We start from the raw sequence: 26,919 nt of genomic DNA, 5'->3' as shown, positions 1-26,919 counted from the left end.
CCTACACAAGTGGAAGAAAAGAGGAAGCTCTAATTGTGAGTTACCTTCCTATTCTCACTCTTTCAATAATTACAAATGAAGAAGAATGAAAACACCTTTGTTGTACTTTGTCTTCCACAGATGTGAACAGCAGGGCCCCCTTAACCAGCACAAAGATGGAGGTGACTTTTTTCAACTCTTTGTTTTCCTTTTTTACTTTACATCAAGGTATCTGTGCTCTAAATGTTTAGTTAACAGAAGAATATCTAGGCTGTTAAAATGGTTATGTATCTCATGTACATTATCATTCCTTGTCACCTTGGTAAATTGTACTGTTGTTTTTTCAGCCTGTCTATGAGAATTCTGCTCCAGTCTCCACATTGGAAGACTACGAGAACGTCAATCCAGCCTCCACCTACGAGACCCTCAATCCAATCACTATGGCTCATGACCAGACGTACTGCACATTCAATCATGATGCACAATCGTGCCCACAACAGAAATAGTTGTGGTTTATTTTTAGGACATCTTCTGTCTGTGATCTAAAATACCTTACTCAATTTTTTGCCTGTGCTCTGTACTCTTTTACATTTTTGTAATATTTTTTCTGATTTACCCTGTTCAATCGTTGGACACTCTTTAACTCATCCTCAACACATTATGAAAATAATTTGTTTGGCATTTGTTTCTGTAGAATTGAGTGATTTGCATTTGCAGCCTCTGTGTGCCATGTTTGAGGAGCTGCATCATCAGATTGTAGATAAGAGTTTACTGGTTGTGGTGTGCCTGTGTGTTTAAGTTGTATTTGTGTGTTCTTGGACAGGTTTATGTATGTTGGTTGATCATGATGAGGATTGTGTTTTCTGTTTTCTTGGTTTTCTTCTGCTCTGGGTTTTCCTCCTGTGTCTCTGTTCTGCTTTTCTCTCCACACCTGCCCTGCTCCCTGGGTCTTCTCCAGCCAATCAGCTCCCAGCCTGCCATTATGTCTTGCTACAGGTTCCTTGTTTCATTAATTCAATTTGTATTTAAGACCTGTTTTCAGTTCAGTTTCAGTTCTGTCTCGTTAGGTTTCTCCAGTCCAGTTCTGCGTTCTGCATTTGAGTCCATCTCTTGTTACTCTACATGACAAAGTCAAGTCAAGCTTTATTGTCATTCCACAGTATGCACAGCACATACAGAGGAGTGAAATTTCATTTGGTGTAACATACTGCATACAGACCAGAGACAAGTGTGCACCATAAATACAGAGTATAGAATATACATAATATATATATAAAAAATACAAAAATGTTCAAATTAAGGTATGTACCATTATACATAAAATGCAAGATGTAGGGTTTACTGTAAAGTCAGACTCTAGACTTCATTATCTGTATTTAGTGTAATTCATGCAACTGAGCTTTGATGTGAACACTGAGGCAATATGACCATGGCAATTAGAAATATTGTCAAGGCAGCAGGTAAATGTATAATTGGTGAAAAGCAGCCTTCTCTGTCAGACATGGATAACAGTCAAATCACATGGAAAGTTAAATCAAACATATCAAATTTGACAACTAAAATCAGATGCATCAGGTTCAAGCTTCCATTTATCCCATGTGCAATAAGTGCTTTTAACTCTAACACATTATAAACTGATTTTTGGTTCCTCATATTGATTTTCATAACTTCACTCTCCTTTTGCTGTTTTCCTTTGTTTCAAACATGCGTCCTTTATTCTAATATGTGACTATAGCAGCACCACTTTGAGTGTATTCAGTTGTCTTATTGTTTCATTATTGTGTTTGTGTTTTGATGCTGCCTTGCTGCAAATATCCTTTTGTGGGGCAATAAAGATCTGAACTGAACAGCATATTCAATACTATAAATAAAACAAAAGTTATTTTTATTCTACATCATTTGAAATACTAACATCTGCATAAATTGTACATCTTTGTCATTGTGAGCAGTATAACCTTGAGGAGATTACCACTGCAGGCTCTGCTTCGATGAAAATTAGTTAGTAGGAGAACAGCATACAACAGCAGTCACGGGTTATTATAACATTTCATAATCACACATCCTGATCATGTCTTCATATTAGGAAATAGACACTATTTGCTGCTATGTGCATGTAAATCGTTTCTTGTCAGTTTCTCTTTCTATGATCATTTACCTTTGGGGGACACCAAATATTACAAGCAAAGCATTTCACCTATTAGCCATGGAAATAAAAACAATATGGTATCTGGCTACAACATGTCTCCATACACCACTGATGATCACTTCTGAATTTTGCTCTATAAATACAGCTTCTCTTTTTCTGTTGTAACACCACAATAAGGAAGCAACTAATTGTGAAAGAGGCACTTGATCTGTGTTTCATCTCTTTTTAGATCACGGCCCTGAACAAGTTTGCAGTAACAGCCTGGAAAATGCTGCTGAAGGAGACTTTGGCACTGATGTTTGTCAGATGCATGTGAAAAAAATAAAGAAATTTCAAACTAAAGTGGTTGTAACAGTTGTCAGTGTCTTTAAAAATCCTTAAAAACCCTTTAAAATACTTTAAAATTACAAATCTTCAGTCATTTTAAAGTAAGAGAAGCAAAATGAAAGTTCAGTAAATGTCAACAGCCTCGACCAATTTAGATTGAAAGCTGAGAAAATGCATCAGGCCATTAAAAGATGTCACTTTTGTGTAAAATGGTGTTCTGATTAAAAGGAAGTGACTTAAATCATATTTATTTCTTTAGCACCTCAATGCAGTTACAGTGTAACTGCACTTTCTCTGGAAGAAGAAAGTTCCTCTGTAAGGGGGAATGTAGAGATGAAGACGTTCTGGTTCAAACAGATGGCGACAGAGCTCAGAGGGGCAGATACAGCATCATATATAAAGAGGGAACATTTCCAGTGTCTTCTTCAGATCTGTTTGTGGGCATCACACAGCTGACCAAGTCGGACTCAGGACGGTACTGGTGCGTTTTGGAAAGACCTTTCTTTCCAGATTCATACAGCGAGTTTGAGATCAGAGTTACAGACACGCCACATTGTCCGACATCTCTTTCCACTCTTCAGACACACTCATCTACCACCTCAAACGCAGCAAGACCAACCAGTCGGGTCAACCTCAACCCATCTACCTTTTCTGCCTAGATTCATATATAAGTCCTTACGAACCCATCCACAAGTACATCAACACAAGACTAGCCAACCAAGCTTCCCCTCAAGACCCTCTGTTCATCATGGAAACGGGAAGGGTAGCAACACGTTTTTGGTTCCATCACCACGTGTGCTCAGTACTTGCCAGATCCGGAATACCCCCAGACCAGTTTTCAGGACACTCATTCCGCGTTGGAGCCGCTTCCACCGCCTCTAGACAAGGCATTCCCGAGAACATCATCAAAATCCTCAGCCGTTGGTCATCCCCCGCCTATCATACCTACATCCATCACGACCTGGATAACATAAAGAAATCCCATTCTCGCCTCTCCGGTTGAAGTCTCTTTGGGGGCTTCGTACAGATGCCAGATCATCGAGACAGCACCCCCACCCTGAGTCTCAACCCCCTGTTCCCACTTACCTCCCTGATGTCGACGCCTCTCCTCCTTTCATCTGTCACTCTCCTATCCACTCCTTCCTTCCCCTCTTTCCCGCCTGCTCTTCTTTCTCCCCATCCCTCGACCCTCATCCCCTCGACCCTTACCCCCTCATCCCACATCCCACGACCTCGACCCTCACCCCCGCATCCTCACACCCCGGACCCTCTCCCTTCCCCCATCCATTCTTCCCTCTCCAACCATCCCTCTAACTATCCTTCCTCCTTTTCACCCTGCTCTTCCATCACACTCCCAATAAACCATTAAATCCATACTCTAGGAGGAGTGGTCTTGGTTAGTGAAATAAAGATTGTGACTCGCGGAGCACATATGCTCTTTTTTCTTTTTGTGAAAATCTCCAGGAGCTAAATTTGCTGATAAGACAGCAGCTAAACTTGTTTGTTCTAGCAACACTTTTAGTTGTCAAGACCATTTTGTTGAGTTGACTTCTTCTTCGTCTCAAATTTCATCAAAAGAAGATGTACAAATATGGAATAAAGTCCAACTCCTGTGTGCTTGGGAGGCTGAAGAGGAGGAGAGAGGAAGAGTCAATAATAGTTTTTCAAACAACAACGGAAGAACTTAAAAACACAGTTGGACAAGACACATCGAGGTAAGAATTATGCTTTTGTAAAGATGGAAAAAATATGAAGACTAACCCCTGCATCTCTATTTAAACCACTGGTTCACATTTTTTAACTCTTACATATTGTTCATATTCTGACCCTGCACAGAATCCCCTCATAATTAGTCTCTATACCAAACATCTGAACCACAAATCTATTATTCTTTCACACATATCAGTCACCAATAAATGGCTGATCAGTCCTTAATGAAGCTTTTAGAGAGCAGCACTCTTTATTATGTGTTCTTTAACATTTACAATCACACTACATTCTGGTTCTTCGTTATCTAAACAGGAGAACATATCAACTGTCATATTTTTAATGAATGTTATTGTGTGAATGCAACAGCGTTATTTAATGTTGATTTTGAATTTTTGTATAAATAAGGGTCAAATGTAACCTGGAATGCTTTGTGTTTATGTTCAGTAAAAAAAAATGTGCATCAGTTGCACAAAGACAAAAAGGTTTCTGGGTCACTTTAGGAAAACCTGAACAGTATGTAAGGGCTGAAGGACGTGTTCACAGTTTTTTAAGTCAGCCTTAAAACAAGTCAGGTGTCAAATGAACATTGAAATATGTTTTTCTTGCTGTACTCATTCCTCCTGTTCATACTGGCCATTAGAAGATCCCATCATAATGCTTTCAATGTAAGTGATGGATGCATTTAAATTCCCTTTTATCTGAAGCTAATATGAAGCCTTAGTCATCCAAATGAGTCAAATCAAGTGGATATCTTTCAACGTTACAGTCTTTTTAGTGCCAAAGTTCCTCTTTTTGTTACTATACTTCCGCCGCAGCTCAACAGGGAAACATATGGCTGTTGCTTTAAGACAGATAACAGGGTTTTTAGTCTGCTGGCTCAGAGTAAATCCTTGAGAATTACATTTTGTGACCAGTTCCTTCTCTGAGCCTTAGATACTATAACTAAAATTTCATGCTAAACAAAGGGTGTCATTTATGTGCTAACATGTCTTTATGGACAAAGATATGTAGGAAAAACATTAAGATACACACTGTTATGGATATTCCATAACTGACCAGGACAACAGAATGTCAAGCTGTACTCTTCTGTTCTCTCAAACAGAAGATAACACATGTTGTTTAATAAACCAGGAGCCTCACAGACGAACCAAGGCCAGAATGCAGGTCATCATCAGACGCAACAAGACAAACCAAAGATACAGATTTAGGTCATAGGTTTATGATTCGGAACTGACGAACTAGTTTCTATGATTGGCTTAAAGGCTGGTTTTGGACTGTGAGGGTCAGACGAGTTTGGGGACACCGTACGAACAGGAGGTGTCCCTTGAGTCGCTCTCCCTTGCAAGGTTCTTCATTAAAGTTTTCCCAGAATCATCATACGAAGTTTGGTTTGGTCTTCTCTTCTTCAAACTGACAACTGCCAGTGCATCAGCTCCGAAAATCCACAACACACACTTCTACCCCTCAAATTCATCATCATCATCATCATCATCATCATCATCATCATCATCATCATCATCATCATATTGTGGGTGTAGATAAAGCTATACACTGTCCAAACCACAGAGGGGGAGGGATACATTAAATTGGGCATCTTCAGCTTCCTGATTGATCAGACAGACAGAGGCAGTTCTCTTACAGTTTAATGGTTTTTCTCCATCAGAATCAAATCCAGTATGAATATCCACCATGCTTTCTTCTTCTGCTTCTTATCAGGTGCGGACTAATTATTGCACTGTCACAAATCTTTGAAGTGTTGATCCTGACTGTTCTGTTTCTTCTTGTTTAAATATCTGATTGTTTTCTGATGTTCTGTGTCACTATGCTGCAGGGGAAAAACAAGGGAAAAAAGAAACATGATCATTGTAGTTTGTGCTTCACAGATTTGAACATGTTTCTGTCTTACAACAGAAACATGAGGGCGACTTGCGTCAGGCCTTCACCTTTTGGATCCAGATTCATGTGTACTGTCTTTGTCACCATGATAAAATACTTGACCCAGTTTTCCACCAATGATAAATGTGCAAACTCCACTTCTCCAGCTGTAGATGCATCCAGCAGGAATCAGGACAAAATCTACTGTAACCTCTAATCTTTTATTTTTTTGCAGTGAAAATCTTTAAATTTCATCTTTTACTTAAATGTATTTTGCAAAAATATACTTTGAACTTATGTTATTAAAATATTTTAATTATATTAAATGATGGTAGAACAACAGCATAAAAAGCTATTATTATAGGTGCAAAAGCAAAGAGAAAGGAAATTGCAGCCCAACTCAGTTCCTTTTCACTTGAGAGCAAAGAACATGCCAGAAATCTTGGTGTTATCATAGATAATAATCTTAACTTTCACTGTAATATCAATAATACCACAAGATCAGCTTTCTATCACCTCAAAAATATCTCAAAAATCAGAGGCTTTCTGTCTAATTCAGACGATGAAAAGCTAGTACATGTATTTGTCACAATCAGACTCAACTATTGCAATGGTCTCTTTTCTGGATGCCCCCAAAAAACTGTTAAGAGACTGCAGAATGCTGCTGTATGTATTTTAACCAGGACTAAGAAAAGCACACACATCACACCTGTTCCTAAAACCTTGCATTGGCTTCCATTAAATGCTAGAATAGACTTTAAATTCCTCCTATTTGTCTACAAGGTGTTGAATGGCCCTGCTGCAAATTATATTAAAGCATAATATTTGAATCTTAAAAAATGTAATGATGTAAAATGCAGATAAATTATGCAAAAAATGATACATGTAAGATGTGATATTAACATGACATCTTAGACACATCTAAAGTCATGTTTTAACAGGTTTTCAGTTCATTTGAGTCATGTTTTTATCAACATTATAAGGAAACGTATCAGGCAGGTTGCAAAATTTGTAAAATATTCACTGACAATGTACTGACATTTGTTTTCCCTACACTATCCGCTTGTAGTAACTAAAGTATGATTGAACTTTTGGTTATGGTTACGCACTTGCAGCACTTAGTTAAGATTAGAGAAAGATCCTGGTCTATAGGTTCAATACTGAACAAGACAAAGACTCAACATCCCTGCTAGTGATTCTGTCTGACTGTACTTAGAGGAAAAGTTCAAGGATAAAGCTCATCCTACTCTACGTTTTTCCTATACTCAAAAAATCCCATGAAAAGACCAAATCAATAATCAATCAATTCTACTAAGTGCTATGCCTATGGCTCCATGATCTCTATACCACAGAACTGCATTGTTGTCCAAAGACTATTAAAAACACATCAGTGGGTCACAGCGTGTTTTTTCTTTCTTTCTGTTGGTTTTGGTCTATTTATGGGATTTGTTGAAAATAATTAAGAATAACATCAGCCTTACACTTTAAGGGATCATCCAAGTTGTGACAATTCATCCTGTAGGTCACATGATTGTGTGCACCAAATTCCATGGCAATCCATCCAATAGCTGACGAGACATTTCACTCAAAACCTTTCATGTGAAATTCATGCTGGCACTAGAGGAAATGACAGGGGAGCACCAAAATCAGTGGGATTCATCGTCTAGACACAATGAAAGTCTGAACAAAATTTCATATCAATGTTTCCAATAGTTGTTGAGATATTTCAGTCTGGACTGACAGACTGACATCACCAGAGCCACGGCACTACCAAAAAACTCAGTCACGAGATGCAATATGTTTACTTTATTAACATTTCACCAAAACCACAATCTTTCACTGATGTAAACCAAAGTGTCTCTGTAGCCTAAACCTTTAACCACACTTGTGTGGTGGAAAAATCTTCAAATGGGCCAATAAATCTTCAGGTCGCTTACAACTTAGCATTAAACTCAAAACTTATAAGAGAAAGACTAAAAAAAAATACACTTGAAGCTGGTAGAGTTCAGTGTGAAAAGGTTTACTGTGCATAAAGAGCAATACAAAGCAAAACGAGGCCTTTATCCTGGGATAAAAAACCTAATGCAAAATCATAAAACATGATATTATATACCCTTCATAACCCCTCATATTGTGTAGCTTATTTTTTAGACTCCACCTCGTTTTTTTTAATCATATTCAACCATTTGGTCATTATTGCTGAGTTCATGAGTGACCTTGACACTTTGGTGATAATACAAGTATGATTTATGTTGGAAATAATACTGTCTCAGCAGCTTTCGCCTTTTTCTCAAAATAAAAACGACCTGGCGGCCTTAAATCATCTCACACAGAAAACCAAAATGCTACACCACAAATTAGCCTTCTTGCTAACTCTCTGGGAACTGTCTCTTATTGACATAATGTTATCTTTGCACACTCACTGGCACATTCGTTTGATCATGGGAAGGCATTTTCCATCACACTTGGATCTCAGAATACAAATCCTGGTCTCCAGTGTCGGAGTCCTACTTTGTGTGATCATCATCCACCCCGACCACCTTCCTATGACTTCCACAGAGTATAAAAACATAGCACTTTTTTTTACAAGAAAAAACATTGCCAGTGAAGATAGTCAAATGTTTCCCTATGTTAAATGTTAAACATATGAAAGGAAAACAAATTTATAGTATATAAATGTAATTTCTAGGAGCCAGAGTTGCTCTGTGGGACTTTTGGTGCCTGTTCTACTTGCATTTAAGTCATGTTGAAGTGTTTAAACAAACATACAGACATATGGAAATGTGTGTATTACTGTCATACCGTGTAGGAGAAAAGAAAAGTTCTGCTTAAATTGAAACTTATAAATGTGTGATGTGAAAACTTAAAGCCTCCAGTGCACAAACACTGAGAATGGACACATCACACATTTATAACTTATGAAACTTATAAATGTGTGATGTGAAAACTTAAAGCCTCCAGTGCACAAACACTGAGAATGGACTTCACAGTGAAGTAGGGGACATCTTCCATCCCTCGTCCAGGCGAGGTATTATTATTTATCGTAATGTGTTACTTGTACAAATTCCTGATTGGGTTTCAATTTGAGTTGTGGTAGAGTGAGGCTTCATTCCAAATGCCGCTCTCTCTTACTTTGTCTTGTTCCTTCTATTCCAACAATGACACCTTTTTAGTAGCGTTTGAAGTTTTCTGCATTATAAATAAAACATGACATTTTAAACCTATATATAGGTATATATTTCTTTTCTCCAGTATTTATGTGTGTCTATGTTCTGTGTCTACTGCTTTTAAATAATGGAGAGTGAACATATTAATATGTTAGAACCACATATACCAGCTTTTATCATATTGAGCAAAGTGCACAAATAAGACTGTACTTTTACTTGTCAGAGGCCAACATGTCCACAATGATTGCTCCATTTCCTGCCAACAACTTCCTGTTCCACCCACTGAAACCTCATACTCAAGTGATGTTTACCTCTCTGAACATTTCCTACTGCAACATGTACACTATAAAGAACAACATCACAGCGTATATGAACCACACCACCAAGCCCTTATGTCTGTGTGTAGAACTGATTATTAATTACAAATATACAACTGCCTCCCTCAGTATGGCCTCACTGCAATTAACTAGAAAAGAGGACAAAACTCAGACAATGAAGCAAAACTGACAGATCATAACATGGATTGGGGGCTCGTCCGTTTTTCCTCATATTTAGTCTCATTGGATTAGTTGTTACAGGTAATGTATGTGCTATTTCTGATTAACAGTTTTTTTCTTTGTTGTGTGGGCAATGTTGAGTATTTGTTTTAATGAAAAAATATCTTTCTATGTAGATAAGAAAAAGAATGAAAAGCACGTGACATTATGTTATTTGAAGTCAGTTGAGACTGATGAGAATGTTGTTTTTCATGACAATTCATCTAATGTTAGTTGAGAGATATGACAAAAGCATACCAAACTAAAAAAACCATGTCAACCTTTTGTTGGCACAACAGAGAAAGTCAGGGGATCACCAAGGTCATTTGGATTCATCGTCTGCCAAATATGAATGTTTGTACAACATTTCCTGTAAATTCATCCTGCAGATTGAGGAGATATCTCAGTCTGGATCAAAGTGGTGGATCCCTGGTGTGGCTAAAAACTTATGATACGTATTAGACCAAAGTATTTACTTTTGTCTTCTTCTTTCTTCTTTTACATGGAATTATTCCTCATCAACATTCCTCTGAAATCCAATTTAAATAGACTCATTGGCTTCAACATGTAAAAACAGTGGATTTGTAAGATTGTAAGATATAAGATTTTGGCTTATTGTACTCCCATGTCTGCATACTGAGTCAAGCAGTTCAGTGGGAAATACAAGGAAAATATACTGATTTATGACTGAAACCAAGTTTACATTTTGTATTTAAATATATACATTTTAATATTTTATGAGAAAAAACAGAGGCCACAAGAAAAAACATGTGCACTGCATAAAAAATACTTTATCAATAGCAAAGTTGTATTAAATGAATTTGTGTTTTGTTCAGTTTTTTGCTTGTTTTTTTTATTTTTGTTTCATTGTTGTTGTTACCATCAAACTCCCTCCTCCTCCTTGACCTGCCTTTGTTTTAAAGTTGATATTTTGGGCAGATTGTTTCATGAGTTTTCAACACTTTTGAAAGGAATGTGGTGATAATAATATAAAATATAACTGACAATGGTATAAAATAAAAAATGTAATGAAATAAAAGTGTCTCAACCTAGTTTGTATATTTCAGAGGAAGAATAGAGTGTAATCAGCAGTTTTAACTTTTTCTTTCTGTTCAACAAGATGGAGACGTGTGACTCGAATCGAAACTTTCACCACTTCAGGAAACAACGTTCAGAGCAAGTTATAAAAACAGGAGGGAATCCTGATCCCAGACAGGTACCGACCATCCCTGTGGGACTTTTGGCACCTGTTCTACTTGCATTTAAGTCATGTTGAAGTGTTTAAACAAACATACAGACATATGGAAATGTGTGTATTACTGTCATACAGTGTAGGAGAAAAGAAAAGTTCTGCTTAAATTGAAACTTATAAATGTGTGATGTGAAAACTTAAAGCCTCCAGTGCACAAACACTGAGAATGGACTTCACAGTGAAGTAGGGGACATTTTCCATCCCTCGTCCAGGCGAGGTATTATTATTTATCGTAATGTGTTACTTGTACAAATTCCTGATTGGGTTTCAATTTGAGTTGTGGTAGAGTGAGGCTTCATTCCAAATGCAGCTCTCTCTTACTTTGTCTTGTTCCTTCTATTCCAACAATGACACCTTTTTAGTAGCCTTTGAAGTTTTCTGCATTATAAATAAAACATAACATTTTAAACCTATATATAGGTATATATTTCTTTTCTCCAGTATTTATGTGTGTCTATGTTCTGTGTCTACTGCTTTTAAATAATGGAGAGTGAACATATTAATATGTTAGAACCACATATACCAGCTTTTATCATATTGAGCAAAGTGCACAAATAAGACTGTACTTTTACTTGTCAGAGGCCAACATGTCCACAATGATTGCTCCATTTCCTGCCAACAACTTCCTGTTCCACCCACTGAAACCTCATACTCAAGTGATGTTTACCTCTCCGAACATTTCCTTCTGCAACATGTACACTATAAAGAACAACATCACAGCGTATATGAACCACACCACCAAGCCCTTATGTCTGTGTGTAGAACTGATTATTAATTACAAATATACAACTGCCTCCCTCAGTATGGCCTCACTGCAATTAACTAGAAAAGAGGACAAAACTCAGACAATGAAGCAAAACTGACAGATCATAACATGGATTGGGGGCTCGTCCATTTTTCCTCATATTTAGTCTCATTGGATTAGTTGTTACAGGTAATGTATGTGCTATTTCTGATTAACAGTTTTTTTCTTTGTTGTGTGGGCAATGTTGAGTATTTGTTTTAATGAAAAAATATTTTTCTATGTAGATAAGAAAAAGAATGAAAAGCACGTGACATTTTGTTATTTGAAGTCAGTTGAGATTGATGAGAATGTTGTTTTTCATGACAATTCATCTAATGTTAGTTGAGAGATATGACAAAAGCAAACCAAACTAAAAAAAACCATGTCAACCTTTTGTTGGCACAATGGGGCAGATTGTTTCATGATTTTTCAACACTTTTGAAAGGAATGTGGTGATAATAATATAAAATATAACTGACAATGGTATAAAATAAAACATGTAATGAAATAAAAGAGTCTCAACCTGGTTTGTATATTTCAGAGGAAGAATAAAATGTTATTAGAAGTTTTTACTTGACCTCTTCAATGACCTCTTCAGTGAACAACTTTCAGAACAGGTTATAATAAACAGGGAGGCCAACAGGAATCCTAATTTCAGAAACAGGTACCATATTTCTTTGGGAATTAGACATTCAGACATTGATGCCCCCCATAGAATGAATTGTAAGTTTGTTGATCCCTTAACCATATGGCTAAATACTTGCAAAACAAATGACATCCCCATCAGCCTCAGCTGTACTAAATTAGCAAATGTTAGCATTCTAAAACACTAAACTTAGATGGTGAACTTGGTAAGCATTATATTGCTAAAGATTAGCATGTTAACATGCTGACATTATCATTTAGCTCAATGTCCCTGAGTACAGACTCACAGAGTGCGTGAGCAGCATGGCTGTAGACTCTTTTAGTCTTGTTTTAATCTCACCAGAACCATCTTTTTTATTATTTAACGTAATGTGTTACTTGTGCAAATTCCTGACAAACTAAGTCTCTAGTTTATAATAAAGTCAGTATAACAGTAGAAAATCTGCATCTTTGAACGTTAAACTATGTGGTGAGGAAATCCCCCTTTTTCTGTGACACTCTGGTCTTTGTTCTTACAGTTGGTTTCATACTTTCAGTTTTTACTTTGCACTCACACACACTCACACTCACACACACACTGGCTGGGGGACAGTTTCATATATATGCCACCTCAGTAAAAGTTCTCCAGCAGAATATATCAGTAATTGAACTTTTTGAGGCTCAACAGTCAGCCTTCAGCCTTATGCTCACAATGAGGTTGCTGATGTTAAAGCTGAGGTGAAAGGGTCCAATGTAGGATTCGCAGCCTCTGGGTCGTCTGACAGTGCCAGAGTGTTTGCCAAAGCAGAGCTGGTCAGAGCTTCAGCCTCTCTGGCAGCAGACACCAGCTATGAAATTAGCCCGACTCAAGTAGAGGCAAAGGTTCTGGGCCTAGGCATTATTGCACATGTGAGCATTGAAGTTCCCCAGCAGAACTGTGGACTCAACAGACCACACCCCATCCAGTAGCCGCAAGGAGGTGACCCTCTCATTCCGCAGTGAGAACGCCAACACTGTGGTGCTCAGCTGGGGACTTGTGAGTATCCCCACCCCTGCCCAGCAGCAGGAGTTTGGTTCCAGAGCTGGTGCTGTGCATAGAGGTGAGCCCAACTATATCTAGTTGGTCCCTCCTTCCCTACCAGTGAGATGATGTTCCACATCCCTAGAACCAGTTTTCAATGTTTAACAAACTGATTATTTTAACCCAACCCATCATCTTTCCCTAAACCTTACCAGACCTTGACCATAGTGTTGTCACATCATAAAACATCACTATATTAACAGTGATGTGTAACGGTTCTGGAAAGAACAGACAATGTAAAGAACTTGAAATGGGTGTGGTGTGCAGAATAGTGAAATATTACTTGTATCTTGTCTTTGTCTTTTGCTTTAATGTTGCAAATCTGACTCATAGATGTGGATGATGGAGGTTTTTTATTTCATTAATACAATTATCCTGCTTATATAATGCAAATGATATTTAAAAAAAAGAATTTGCAATAGATCTATACAGTATATTTCCATTACCGCAGTTATTTTTACTCCACTTGAGACGGTTTATTATCAGTCCTAATCTGCTGGTTACATTTCCTTTTTCTTTCAGATTGCACCAGTTGGCCTGAAGATGTCAGGTAGGCAAACACCATCTAGAGGAATAATGTCCTGCAGCAGTTAATATTTTCCTCAAATAAAAATTGTATATTGAGGATGTCCTAGGAGACAGTTTACCTTTTTCATAAACTTTTAGTAAATTTCTAACTTCAGTGACTGAATGTGAAACTAAAAGCTGTCAGATGAAACAAAAACGCCTGATTTTGTGTTTTATCTAACAAAGTATGTGGAGCGTTAAAGTAACTTTGTGTTATACAAACCACATGTGTAGTGCACACTATAAAAAGCCTAAATGTTTATGGAGTAATTGTGATTTTGACATGTTTCATAGGAATTTTATGAATTTTAAAAGAAAATTAAAGCTGCAAGCAGCGATGAACAGACCCTCGCACCTCACAGGCTTCAAAGGGAGCAGCAGCCATGGAATCACTACTGGAGGTCGGTTGACATGGCTTTTTTGAACATCCTAAGACCCTCAAAAATGCAATGGTGTGGGGAAATAATATTGGTCCCTGGCACTTTCATGCTCGGGCCCTAATAAGGTGTTTCACTGTGTTTCCAATGAGAGGCTTGACTTATTTATTAATTGGGACCCTAAACAGTGTTAAACATAAATGTTATCATTTGATGGACTTTGACCAACCCAGTCGCCAGAAGAAAACGTTGGCATTGAATGTTTCTGCAAACCACAGTGTTGGGCCATGGCTACAAGTTTGGCTATCAGCAATAATGAACGATTATCAAAGATAATCGTTAATTATTAAAATCAATAGAATTATTAATAAGAATTAATAATAACGGGGCACCACCCTGGACTCAGGGAAAAAGATAGCCAATTCAGTCTCAAAGTGTACTAATCTATGAATTTGGGACTTTGATTAATAATTAATTTAATAACTATTAACAAAATCACCATATCAATAGCTAGTTAAGGTTGAAGGATTTGGAGTTCTTTACAGAGCAGAGGTTGGCAAAACTCATTCTTGTGCAACATTAAAACAGACAACAGGTAAAGCATTTATTTAACAAAAGAGTAAAAGCAACACACAATACTAATCTAGCTAAGTGTATCTATATACAAGTGTGAATGTGTGAGTGTGTGTGTGTGTGTGTGTGTGTGTATAGGGAAGACAATAGCAAGATGGCTGCAGTCACCTGGTGACTGAGCACATGGCATGCCGACACTTTGGCTGATAAAGGGAACTACAGCGATAAAAGGCCAGACCATGTGGTGTCTTGAACCACATGTGCTGCCTGAACCAAAGTTTGCCAAACTAGGTTTTAACCTCTTAACTGTGTGGTTCTCTATTCAAGGCCAATTGGTGTATGCTAAAGGTGCCAGGTTAAAACGACGTTAGTTGCATGCAAGGCCTAGTTACTGGATGTAACATGTGTTAAGCATGCTAACATTAACCTAGCGGTGTGGCTATGCAGTAACCTGACTATAGGCAACAAGGACATCACAACAACAGTTCAATGTATAACCTTAACCAAATCAATACACGTACAGTACATTGTTTGAGTTAAACATTCTTGCTTAGCCGTACTATGCTTCACTGTGTTGCTAGGCTATGCCCAGTTGTTACCAGTCCATGAAGGAAGAGATGCTTTGTGGTGTCCTGCTTTGTAGCCGGTGAATCCGTGGGTGAGTCAGGCTGAGAAGGCTTTGGCTCTGAAGCTGAAGATGCAGGCGTTGCTGGGCAGACAGCACTCCAGTCGCGCAGAGGGCCCAGGTCACTCCTTGGTGTAGAGTTAGCAGCAAGCTAACTCAATTTCGCGGCTCCTGTACTTGTTAAACTGGCCAGCAGACTTGTGTGTTAGCTGCTGGCACAAGGAAACTTAGTTTCTGAGTCTTAGGCAGGCTCTCGCGTCTTCTGCCGTAAAGAAGACTGTGTGTGTCTGCTGTGAGCAGGCCACACAAGAGAGCAGAGAGCTGCTCCAGCAGCTGCTGGAGGTGTGAAAGAGAGCAAGGAGCTGCTCCTGCTACAGCTCGTGGAGAAAAGAGAGAGATAAGAGGGGAATCTCTAGTTTTGATAACCTGGATCCATGGGTGGAGCTTCACACTTTGGGTGCGAACCCCCAGGGCTCAGGTTTCTTGGAGTCTTGAAACATGTGGTAAACTGTGGTCCACATGTAGTCCCAACATCCCCCCTTTGGTCCTAGGATTGCACCTGATGTGTGATCCTGGGAGCACAAACATACATGTACTGTATGGTCCACAGTTGATTTCAAGATTTCATTTGTCAGTTCATTCAAGTTTGTAACATCTGGGCAGTGGTTAACACTATCTATCTTGGCTAAGCAAGAACAGTCAGAGTTGCAAAACAAAAGCATGACAGACAACAACAAAGGCATAGTCCTAAATAACATAACCTGGGTTTCTCATTACTCTTTGGGTTAGTGAGAACAGGAATGTTAGTGGTGTAACTTTGTTAAGGTGAGATGCAGAGAGAGTGGCACCTAAAATGATAAAGCCATTTCTGGAGTGTCCAAGAGTGTTTGTTGTTTCACTCATTGGATCTGATGACAATACTGACTACTCAATGTAGTACTCAGTCTGATCTTGGCAGACTTTACAATTTTGTCCTTCAGGCAAGTGTAGCTGCAGAAGGATGTCATCATATTTCCAAAAATCCCAAAGTCCTAATGGCTGTATCATTGTTTGTTTGGCACTATGTCCTAAACTTGTGATGGATGAAGACATGTGTATAACTACTTCTGAAAGTACATAATGGAGTGTCCTAAGCTAGTGTTTTGCAAAGTGATCCTATTGACAAAATACTACCAAGGAGTTGATCCAATTGTACTTGCAAAGTAGGACAGTGGTGTCTGAGCTGAATCAGAATTTAGGCTTTCCTCAACTAATAGCAGGCTGTCTGGCTATTACTGAGTTTAGAATAACTGAGGTTGCTACTGTTGCTAACAAACCCAAGTGTATCTATGTAACTGCAGGAAAAGTAAGGCACTGGTATCTGTCTTACTGTCAGTACAGGGGTGGACTGTGTTGCTGTCTAGAATTGTGAGAAGCGAACTCTAGGGCTCTTGTGCCTTAAGTTTCTAACTTGTGGCTCAGGGCTGTAACGCTCCGTGTAGCCAGAGGGAGAGAGACATTCAGAGGCATTGTCACTGTCTGATAGATGGTGACCATGTACTGAACTGTGGTCAGAGATGCTGTGGTCATCATCTGATCTGTCCATTGTCTGGTCACACTTCTGGGCCAGAATCTCTGCGTATGGCCTTCTAAAGCTTCTACTGTGTGAATGCCTATCTCGACGCAGTTGGTGGACATGGCGCTTACGCTCAGTATCCCTATGCTGCCTTTTGTCACCCCCCTTTGGACTGTTATGAGGGTGATCTTTTGAGGCGGCAGACCTGTATGACGCTTCAGTGTTTGAGCTGGCAGGCTCAATTGTTTTCCCTCCTGCTTTGGAAGTGACAGCAGTTTCCCAAGCCACCTGTGTCATCTTTCTTATCTCACGCAGTGAGGGGTTACCTTGGTACGTCATAAGTACAACATGAGTGCGTACGCATGGATGAAGGTTCTGCAAGAATATAGACTTGAAGGTGGGGTTTTCTTCTAAGCCTGGTGCATTCTTGCCCTGGAAGTACACATGCCTCAAACGTTGGTAATAATCCCTGGGATGCTCACGACGGGAATGTTTAACTTGGAGGGCTGCAACCATTGATGTGGTCTCGTCAGCAGTAAAAGAGAATTCTTCTACTAGTGCTTGACAGAGCTCTTGGTAGTCATTTCTGACTCTGGAAGGTTGTGATTGTATAAACTTGTGTACAGCTTTAGAGCTGGTTTTCCACACAAGTTTCACTTTCTCACTTTGGGTTGCATGGGGCAGGTCAACTAAATTGTATTCTAGTTCTCTAAAGTAATCTTCAATGTGGTGATTACAGCTGTCTGGGTCAAAATGATCAATGTCCTTAGCTATAAGCTCAAGCACTTTAAGGCGGGGACACTGTGAAGTCATTTCTGGGGAAGACAAGACTAAACTAGCACTATCATGGACATGTGCATCACGTACTACAGTTCTTTCTGGTTGAAGGGCAGGGGCTGAACAACTGTTATCACTTTCCTGATAGTGCTGAGGAGAGGCTGAACAGTTCTGGGATGATCTAGTCCCCCCTTCGGAAGGATGAGCACGGATGAATGTGTCATGTATCGGTGGCTGAGAAAAACACTGGGCAGAATATCTTCTAGAGGATAAACTACATGTCTCTTCAGTGTCTGTTTCAGAGAGATGGGAACTCAGGTAGCTGTTAGCTCTGTGTCTCAGTGGAGGTTGAGAAGCTGACTTCATTCCCAAGAACTTAGGGTCAGTTGGGAATTGTTCCAATGTTCTGAGTGGAGAGGGAGTTAACCTTTCATTATGGGAGGAGTGTGAATCGGAATAATCGGAATCACATTGGCTGAGTGACTGTAGTGGGGCAGGACATTCTGACCTAAGCCTTAACAATTCCTCCTTGTGTGAGCAGAGATTTAACTCTGCTGAGTGCAGGTCTTCTAAATAGCGCATGGCTTTCTTATTGGCCGTCTGAACCTCATGGAGGAGGCAAGCATTTTGCGCTCTAAGGAAATCTACCTCCTTTTCTAGGGCTGCTCTGCTCTGACAGGCAAGGCTGGTTTGCCTGTGGAAGTTCAGAAGCAAGCATAACAATGGATCTTTGGATGAGGTCTGTGCATCATTCCTGTCCTTGAGTAGTGAGTCTATCTCTTTCCTGCACTCACTGAAATTCAACCTGCTGATGAATTCTGGGTAGCCAGGTTCTAGGCTCTGTGCTAGGGAAGAAATAAACTGTTCTACACAGGGGTTCTCCATTGTTGTATCCGGAACGGAGGATTAGATTAACAGTTGACTAGTACAACAAAACAATGTGGTTGGCTATGGTGTTGCGTGGCAGACACTTTGTAGTGTAGTTTGGGTAGTACACTAGCCTAACCAAACAATTTTGTGGCTTACACTAGGAGGGGTAGCTACGACACCGTCTAGTGGCTCTAGTGGGCACAACAGATTTCAACATGCACTAACTGAGATGCAGCGCAGTAACAGCTAGAGGATTGTTTCTTAAAGTTGACTCAGGCTGGAATGCATGGCAGTAACAGCTAGAGGACTTCTAAGTTTCACAGGGCTGGTAGCACACTGTGGCTCTATCTCACAGGCTCTATTTCTTACTCAGGCTGGAATGCATGGCAGTAACAGCCAGGTACAAGCTCTCTATGTGTCACAGGGCCGGTGGCACACTGTGGTTTAATTAACAAGGGGAGCACTTGAATTAACAACTAATTCTGACAGCTTGACTGGATGGCATTGAATGTGTACTATTTGAATGCTGAACCAAAATTCTTACACTTCCTACAGAGTAGGTTCGACCTGAGTGGCTAGCAGCAACAGCAATCTCTTAGTTTAACACTACGAGGGCTTAAGGTGGTAGTTATCAACAACTCAAGATTTGGGTTACCAATTGCTTTAGCGAAAATTCATTTGAAAAAATCAATTCTCCCAACACTTGACTTGTTTGTAAGTACAGCTAGATATCTTCTCCTATGGCAGACTGGTCGTGTTAAATATAAAGACTTTTGGATAGTCTAAAGGTTTTAGATTCCAGAATTTTGGTACTGGCCAAAATTATGCTGAAATTAATATTGCACAATTATGAATAATTGCCAACAATACTCTGCCTCACGCGGGGCGCCATTTTGTTGGGCCATGGCTACAAGTTTGGCTATCAGCAATAATGAACGATTATCAAAGATAATCGTTAATTATTAAAATCAATAAAATTATTAATAAAAATTAATAATAACGGGGCACCACCCTGGACTCAGGGAAAAAGATAGCCAATTCAGTCTCAAAGTGTACTAATCTATGAATTTGGGACTTTGATTAATAATTAATTTAATAACTATTAACAAAATCACCATATCAATAGCTAGTTAAGGTTGAAGGATTTGGAGTTCTTTACAGAGCAGAGGTTGGCAAAACTCATTCTTGTGCAACATTAAAACAGACAACAGGTATATCCAAAAGCATTTATTTAACAAAAGGGTAAAAGCAACACACAATACCAATCTAGCTAAGTGTATCTATATACAAGTGTGAATGTGTGAGTGTGTGTGTGTGTGTGTGTGTGTGTATAGGGAAGACAATAGCAAGATGGCTGCAGTCACCTGGTGACTGAGCACATGGCATGCCGACACTTTGGCTGATAAAGGGAACTACAGCGATAAAAGGCCAGACCATGTGGTGTCTTGAACCACATGTGCTGCCTGAACCAAAGTTTGCCAAACTAGGTTTTAACCTCTTAACTGTGTGGTTCTCTATTCAAGGCCAATTGGTGTATGCTAAAGGTGCCAGGTTAAAACGACGTTAGTTGCATGCAAGGCCTAGTTACTGGATGTAACATGTGTTAAGCATGCTAACATTAACCTAGCGGTGTGGCTATGCAGTAACCTGACTATAGGCAACAAGGACATCACAACAACAGTTCAATGTATAACCTTAACCAAATCAATACACGTACAGTACATTGTTTGAGTTAAACATTCTTGCTTAGCCGTACTATGCTTCACTGTGTTGCTAGGCTATGCCCAGTTGTTACCAGTCCATGAAGGAAGAGATGCTTTGTGGTGTCCTGCTTTGTAGCCGGTGAATCCGTGGGTGAGTCAGGCTGAGAAGGCTTTGGCTCTGAAGCTGAAGATGCAGGCGTTGCTGGGCAGACAGCACTCCAGTCGCGCAGAGGGCCCAGGTCACTCCTTGGTGTAGAGTTAGCAGCAAGCTAACTCAATTTCGCGGCTCCTGTACTTGTTAAACTGGCCAGCAGACTTGTGTGTTAGCTGCTGGCACAAGGAAACTTAGTTTCTGAGTCTTAGGCAGGCTCTCGCGTCTTCTGCCGTAAAGAAGACTGTGTGTGTCTGCTGTGAGCAGGCCACACAAGAGAGCAGAGAGCTGCTCCAGCAGCTGCTGGAGGTGTGAAAGAGAGCAAGGAGCTGCTCCTGCTGCAGCTCGTGGAGAAAAGAGAGAGATAAGAGGGGAATCTCTAGTTTTGATAACCTGGATCCATGGGTGGAGCTTCACACTTTGGGTGCGAACCCCCAGGGCTCAGGTTTCTTGGAGTCTTGAAACATGTGGTAAACTGTGGTCCACATGTAGTCCCAACAACAGAAACGTTGAATATATACGTTTCAACACATTAATTATGTATCATATCAACATTTCTACAAACGTAGCATATTAACATTTCTACCTGTTGAATAATGATGTTTTATGGTGTGACAATGCCGTGGTGAAGGTCTAGTTAGGTTTAGGCACAAAGACCACTTGGTTAGGATTAGGAAAAGATCATGGTTTGGGTTAAAATAAAAGTAAAAAATAAAATTAAAGCTGCAAGCAGCGTTGGTTTTGAATATACCCACGTTTTAACAGGTAATTTGTTAGTCTGTCCCTCCCGCCGCAGGGAATAATGGATTAATCCTGGAAGGCTAATGATGTAGCGCTTCTCTCCTCAAGAAAGTAACACGGAGATTATTCGACCAATGAGAATTTAGTCAGACGAGAGCATATCGACCAATTAATCGACCAGGAGACTACAGCCTAAATTATATTGTGTGAAAGAGGTAAAAAAAATATATATGCATGAAGAGTGAAAATTGAAAAAAAAAAAAGAATAAACATTTCACAACAAGTTGAGTTTTAGCAAGCGATTGAATTGTTTTCAATTTCTGGTGCATTTATATATTTTATTCTATTTACTCATTTATTCAAATAGTCATTGTCTGCAGTTTTGAAAAAGTGCTGCCATTTCTTGTAAGTGACCGGGGGGAGAGCAAGGTTTGACGTTTACAGTTAATATATGGAGTATCTGGAAATGAAGGGGAGTGGTTACAGAAGACATACATGTAACAAAGGACAAACGTTAATGCTGGTAAGCTCTACACAAACTGATGTCAACTGACAGTGCTGAACAGGCAGACTATTTTACCTCAGGGCTGTATTCAAACAGAAACTAAAAGTAAAACAGCAGTGGGAACTTACACGAGAAAGCTCAGAAGATTAAAATTAACACAATGAAATACAGATGGATGACAAATTAAAGGATAAAACCAACATTAAGTGTCTTAGTAAGGTGTTGGGCCACCATGTGCCACCAGAACAGCTTCAACACTCAAGTCTCTTAACTTTTCTGGAGGGATGAACACCATTCTTCAAAAAGATATTCCCTCATTTGGTGTTTTGATGGTGGAGAGTGTAAAATTGGGTTGACATCTGGTGACTGTGAAGGCCATAGCATATGATTCACATCATTTTCATACTCATCAAAGCATTCAGTGACCCCTCGTGCCCTGTGAGTTGGGGCATTGTCATTCTGGCAGAGACCACTCCCATCAGGATAGAAATGTTTTATCATAGGATAAAGATGATCAGTCACAATAACTTTGTATTGATTTGCAGTGACCCTTCCCTTTAAGGGGACATGTGGACCCAAACCATGCCAGCAAAATGCCCCTCAAAGCATAACAGAGCCACCTGATCCCCTCACTGTAGGGGTCAAGCATTCAGACCTGTACCGGTTTTTCCTTTAATTTGTCACCCGGCAGTAGGAAACACAGACATTGCCATTGGAAAGACCTTTACTTTTTACTGATCAGTTTGACACATATTAAGCTATTATCATGACTGTATGCAGAGTGAATCATTGACTTGATTTAGTTTCACTAGTGCAGCTTGTGGGAGTGGTCTGGTGCATAGCGACACTTATAAGCAGCTGCAGCAGATACAATCTGAACTCTGCATCTTCTCTTCAGCTGCAGCATCTACTTGAACCTAAACATGACCAGCAACTTAAGTAAGTCATAATACTACTGTATCCATGTTTTACATACTACCATTATTTGATGGTGGTATAACAGTGATCACTGCTGAATCTAATTTTATGTAGTGTACTATTGTAGCTCCAATACACTAATACCTCTGTAGACTTATACTGGATAGAACTGCAAAGACATTAGGACATTTATTATTTTGTATTTCTGACCTAACCTCTAGTTCCTTGATTATAATCAGACTGAAAATTCTGGAGTACTTTTAGTTAGTGCAGTTAAAATAATTCTAACTATCAATTTCTTAGTCACTAGGAAAATTTATAGATGTGTGGCATTTTTCAGTCATATGACTGCCATTTGAGCTCTATGGAATCTGAGGAAACAGTTAATATTTTTTGGTATTGTCATGCTGTTTATGCCTTTTGGAGTGAGGTTAAAAAGATGTGCTTTAAAATGAAGTTGTGCTCTCAGCTTAACTTTTTCTCTGCTGTATTGGCTGATGTAACAGAAACTTACAATACTGTAACCGGTTAGTAAATATGGATGTTTACAAGAAAACTCCACAGGGCATCTTTAAAGTAAAGCAGAGCATAAGGTGGCAAATACCATTTTTTACTGATCATGTAAAACATTTATAAACGTTGCAGTTAGTATCTAGTATAGTTGTGCTAACTAATAATATGACATAAAATATGGATATGAACATTATAAGTGTGCTCTCAATGACTCACTGAAAAAAATGTAGAAGAAAAATAGAAACAAACTTCCGTTTTTACATTTACAACTACAAATTGCATCTGACCTTTGCTGTTTTTGTAATCAAAAGTTGCATCTGACCACATATAACCACTAGTAATGGCTGGTCCAATGTCTCTGGGTCATTTTGAGTCAATTACAGCCTTTCTGTATCCACTTTCACGTTAAAGAGGACAGATTGAAGTCAGCCATGGTCTAAGCCTTCCATGCAAATCGTAGTACTGACCCAGATTTAGTCAAAAGCAACCGATAGCAGAGTTTGTGAGCTTTGATTAGAGGCCTGAAGCATCCAAATCGACCAATGGTTTCCGGAGATATTATTTCTCAGGTTAGCTGAGATCGTTACTCAGATTACATTAGGATTACATAACATTTGATGTAATTACAAATAGCTAATTCAGAATTTTTTCTCCACTAAAACTTCTCTAACTTTGCACTGCTTCACTTTGTTAGAATAATTTTTGGGACAAGTAATGTTCAGATGTCATTTTATGGTTTGCTAGAGGTTTTGGGCTGCAACTGCATAATTTCAAATGGGATATTTATATAATAATACTGTTAAGTTTTTTTTAGGCTCAAATGAAATCTTTCATTTATGCCATGTTCCATCTTCATTTACTCTGACCCAGTAACATCTATACTGATGATTACACCTCTGCAGAAATCTCATAAGTGTTACCTTTATTATGATATAGAAAGTGTTCATATAAACCTTGTAGTTGTAGGGATATACTGTATTCATTATGAGTATGCCATTTACAAGCAGGGGTTTGAGCCAGAGGCCTAGGGCTTAAGAGGTTAAAAACATATTTTGTAACATCAGTTTTCTGCCTGGGTGCCATTTAATAGTAGAATCATATCTAATACATGACGAAATTTGATGAGGAAACTAATTTTGAGTTTTATTAGAGACTGACAGTATGTGTAACTTAGCTTTATGTTTTACACAATCAAACCTAGGAAATACTACAATAACTCACTACTACACTATATTCTTTGTGTAGATACATTACACCTCTCCAAAATTACACAAAATTGACAACCATGATTTTAAAAAAACACAAAATGTACCTGCAAAGTGACAAATAACTTAAGATTCATAGTGTATAAAAATGGAATTATAAAGTATTTATATGAACTAACTTCACCCACTGCACCTAAGATAGATCATTATGAATTTGTGCACTTCCTTTTTAAGAGTGTAAGGTATCGTGCACAACAATATGCATTCAGTTACTGCTCCTGGGAAAAGTACCCATTACTTTTGAAATGAGAAACAGAGACTTGCAGGAATATTTTGCCAACAATGTGTGAGATAATACATTCTTATTCACGGGCTGAAAGCTGTAAAAAAAACCTGATGTTGATGCAGTTTACGAAAGCTTTGGAATACCTAGAATACCATTCTCATGTAATGTTATTTATTCTTCCATACAGTACACAATCATGAGGTGATGAGGATAGTGATGGTGGGAAAGACTGGAATTGGAAAGAGTGCCACTGGAAACACCATCCTGGGAAAAAAGTGCTTTGAATCAAAATGCAGTGCTCAGTCTTTGACTGAACGCTGTTCTAAGGTCACTGCTGTGGTGCACGGACAACAGGTTGCTGTTATCGACACCCCCGGCCTGTGCGACACCAGATACGGCAAGGATAAAACAACTAAAGACATAAGCCAGTGCATCTCTTATGCTGCTCCTGGACCCCATGTCTTCCTGGTGGTCATCGGGATAGGAAGATTCACAGAGGAAGAAATGAATACAGTGCAGAGGATTCAAGAAATCTTTGGCCAAGCTGCAGACAAATACAGCATGGTGCTCTTCACTCGTGGTGATGACCTTGAAGATACCACTATTGAAAAGTTCTTGGATGAAAGTCCAGACCTGCAGGAACTTGTAGCCAGATGTAACGGCCAGTACCATGTCTTCAATAACAAGGTGAAGGATGATGCTCAGGTCACCGAGCTGCTCCAGAAGATCAGAAATATAGTCCAGAAGAACGGAGGAAGCCACTACACCAACGAGATGTTCCAAGAGGCCGAGAGGGCAGAGAAACAACGCATCCTCAAAGAGAAAGAAGAACAAATACGCAGAGAACAAGAGGAACTGGAGAAAAAACAACAGGAAAATTTTGAAAAAGAGATGAAGAAATTGCTTGCCTTACTTGAGGCTGAGAGAGAGAGGGAGAGGAAACAGAGAGAGGAGGAGAGGAAGAGAGAGAGGGAGGAGATTGAAGAGCAGAGGAAGAGGGAGAGTAAACAGAGAGAGGAGGAGAGGAAGAGAGAGAGGGAGGAGATGGAAGAGCAGAGGAAGAGGGAGAGTAAACAGAGAGAGGAGGAGAGGAAGAGAGAGAAGGAGGAGATGGAAGAGCAGAGGAAGAGGGAGAGTAAACAGAGAGAGGAAGAGAGGAAGAGAGAGAAGGAGGAGATGGAAGAGCAGAGGAAGAGGGAGAGTAAACAGAGAGAGGAGGAGAGGAAGAGGGAGAAGGAGGAGATGGAAGAGCAGAGGAAGAGGGAGAAGGAGGAGATTGAGGAAGACAGGAAGAGGGAGAAGGAGGAGATGGAAGAGCAGAGGAATAGGGAGAAGGAGGAGCTTGAGGAGGAGAAGAAGAGAGAGAAGGAGGAGATGGAAGAGCAGAGGAAGAGGGAGAAGGAGGAGCTTGAGGAGGAGAGGAAGAGGGAGAAGGAGGCGACTGAGGCAGAGAGGAAAAGGGAGAGGGAGGAGAGGAAGAGGGAGAAGGAGGAGAGGAAGAGGGAGAAGGAGGAGATGAAGAGGGTTAAGGAGGAGATGGAAGAGCAGAAGCAGAGGGAGAGTAAACAGAGAGAGGAGGAGAGGAAGAGGGAGAAGGAGAAGCTTGAGGAGGAGAGGAAGAGGGATAGGGAGGAGATGGAGGCAGAGAAAAAGACAGAAAAAGAAGAGAAAGAAAGGGAGTTGAAGAAGATAAAGGAATTATAGGAAAAGCTTGAAAGAGAAAACAAAGAGGAAAGAGAAAGGTTGCAGCAAAAGCATGAAGTTGAGGCCAGACGGGAAGCTGAGAGGTCTAATCCACTGTATAATCTGGGTAAAATGTTTTTAAAGTTTGTTAAGAGCTGGTTCCCATTTTGTGGTCCCATATTCAGGCAGTTAATCTAAAGAAAAACTCCTGAAGCCCCTACACACTCATTTATCTATATGAATGATTAAGCTTATTGTATTTGTTGAGGTAGAGCTCTACTGTAGATTAGTAAGACTTAGTCACTCATCATATCATGGTTGTACGTCTTCTTTCTCTCTTCACATATATTTTTGAAAATGGCCTTAAGAGATATTTAGTGTGCGTTAAC

General features: G+C 39.5%; 1 protein-coding gene across 1 annotated transcript; it reads left to right on the top strand.

Moving 5' to 3' along the window:
* Nucleotides 1-22,823: 22,823 nt before the first annotated feature.
* LOC122982788 (GTPase IMAP family member 4-like) lies at nucleotides 22,824-26,353 on the top strand (the record flags this gene model as incomplete). The annotated part of the gene is made up of 3 exons (XM_044352346.1): nucleotides 22,824-22,864; nucleotides 25,035-25,916; nucleotides 26,229-26,353. Coding segments are annotated over exons 1-3 (1,023 nt in total), but the record flags the coding sequence as incomplete, so codon positions are not given.
* Between the last annotated feature and the right edge of the window lie 566 nt (nucleotides 26,354-26,919).

The sequence above is a fragment of the Thunnus albacares genome, chromosome 5 (genome assembly GCF_914725855.1).
Source record: "Thunnus albacares chromosome 5, fThuAlb1.1, whole genome shotgun sequence".
NCBI classification, from domain to species: Eukaryota; Metazoa; Chordata; class Actinopteri; order Scombriformes; family Scombridae; genus Thunnus; species Thunnus albacares.
The sequence above is the reverse complement of the archived record's forward strand: the minus strand, read 5'-3'. Positions and strand labels throughout refer to the sequence as shown.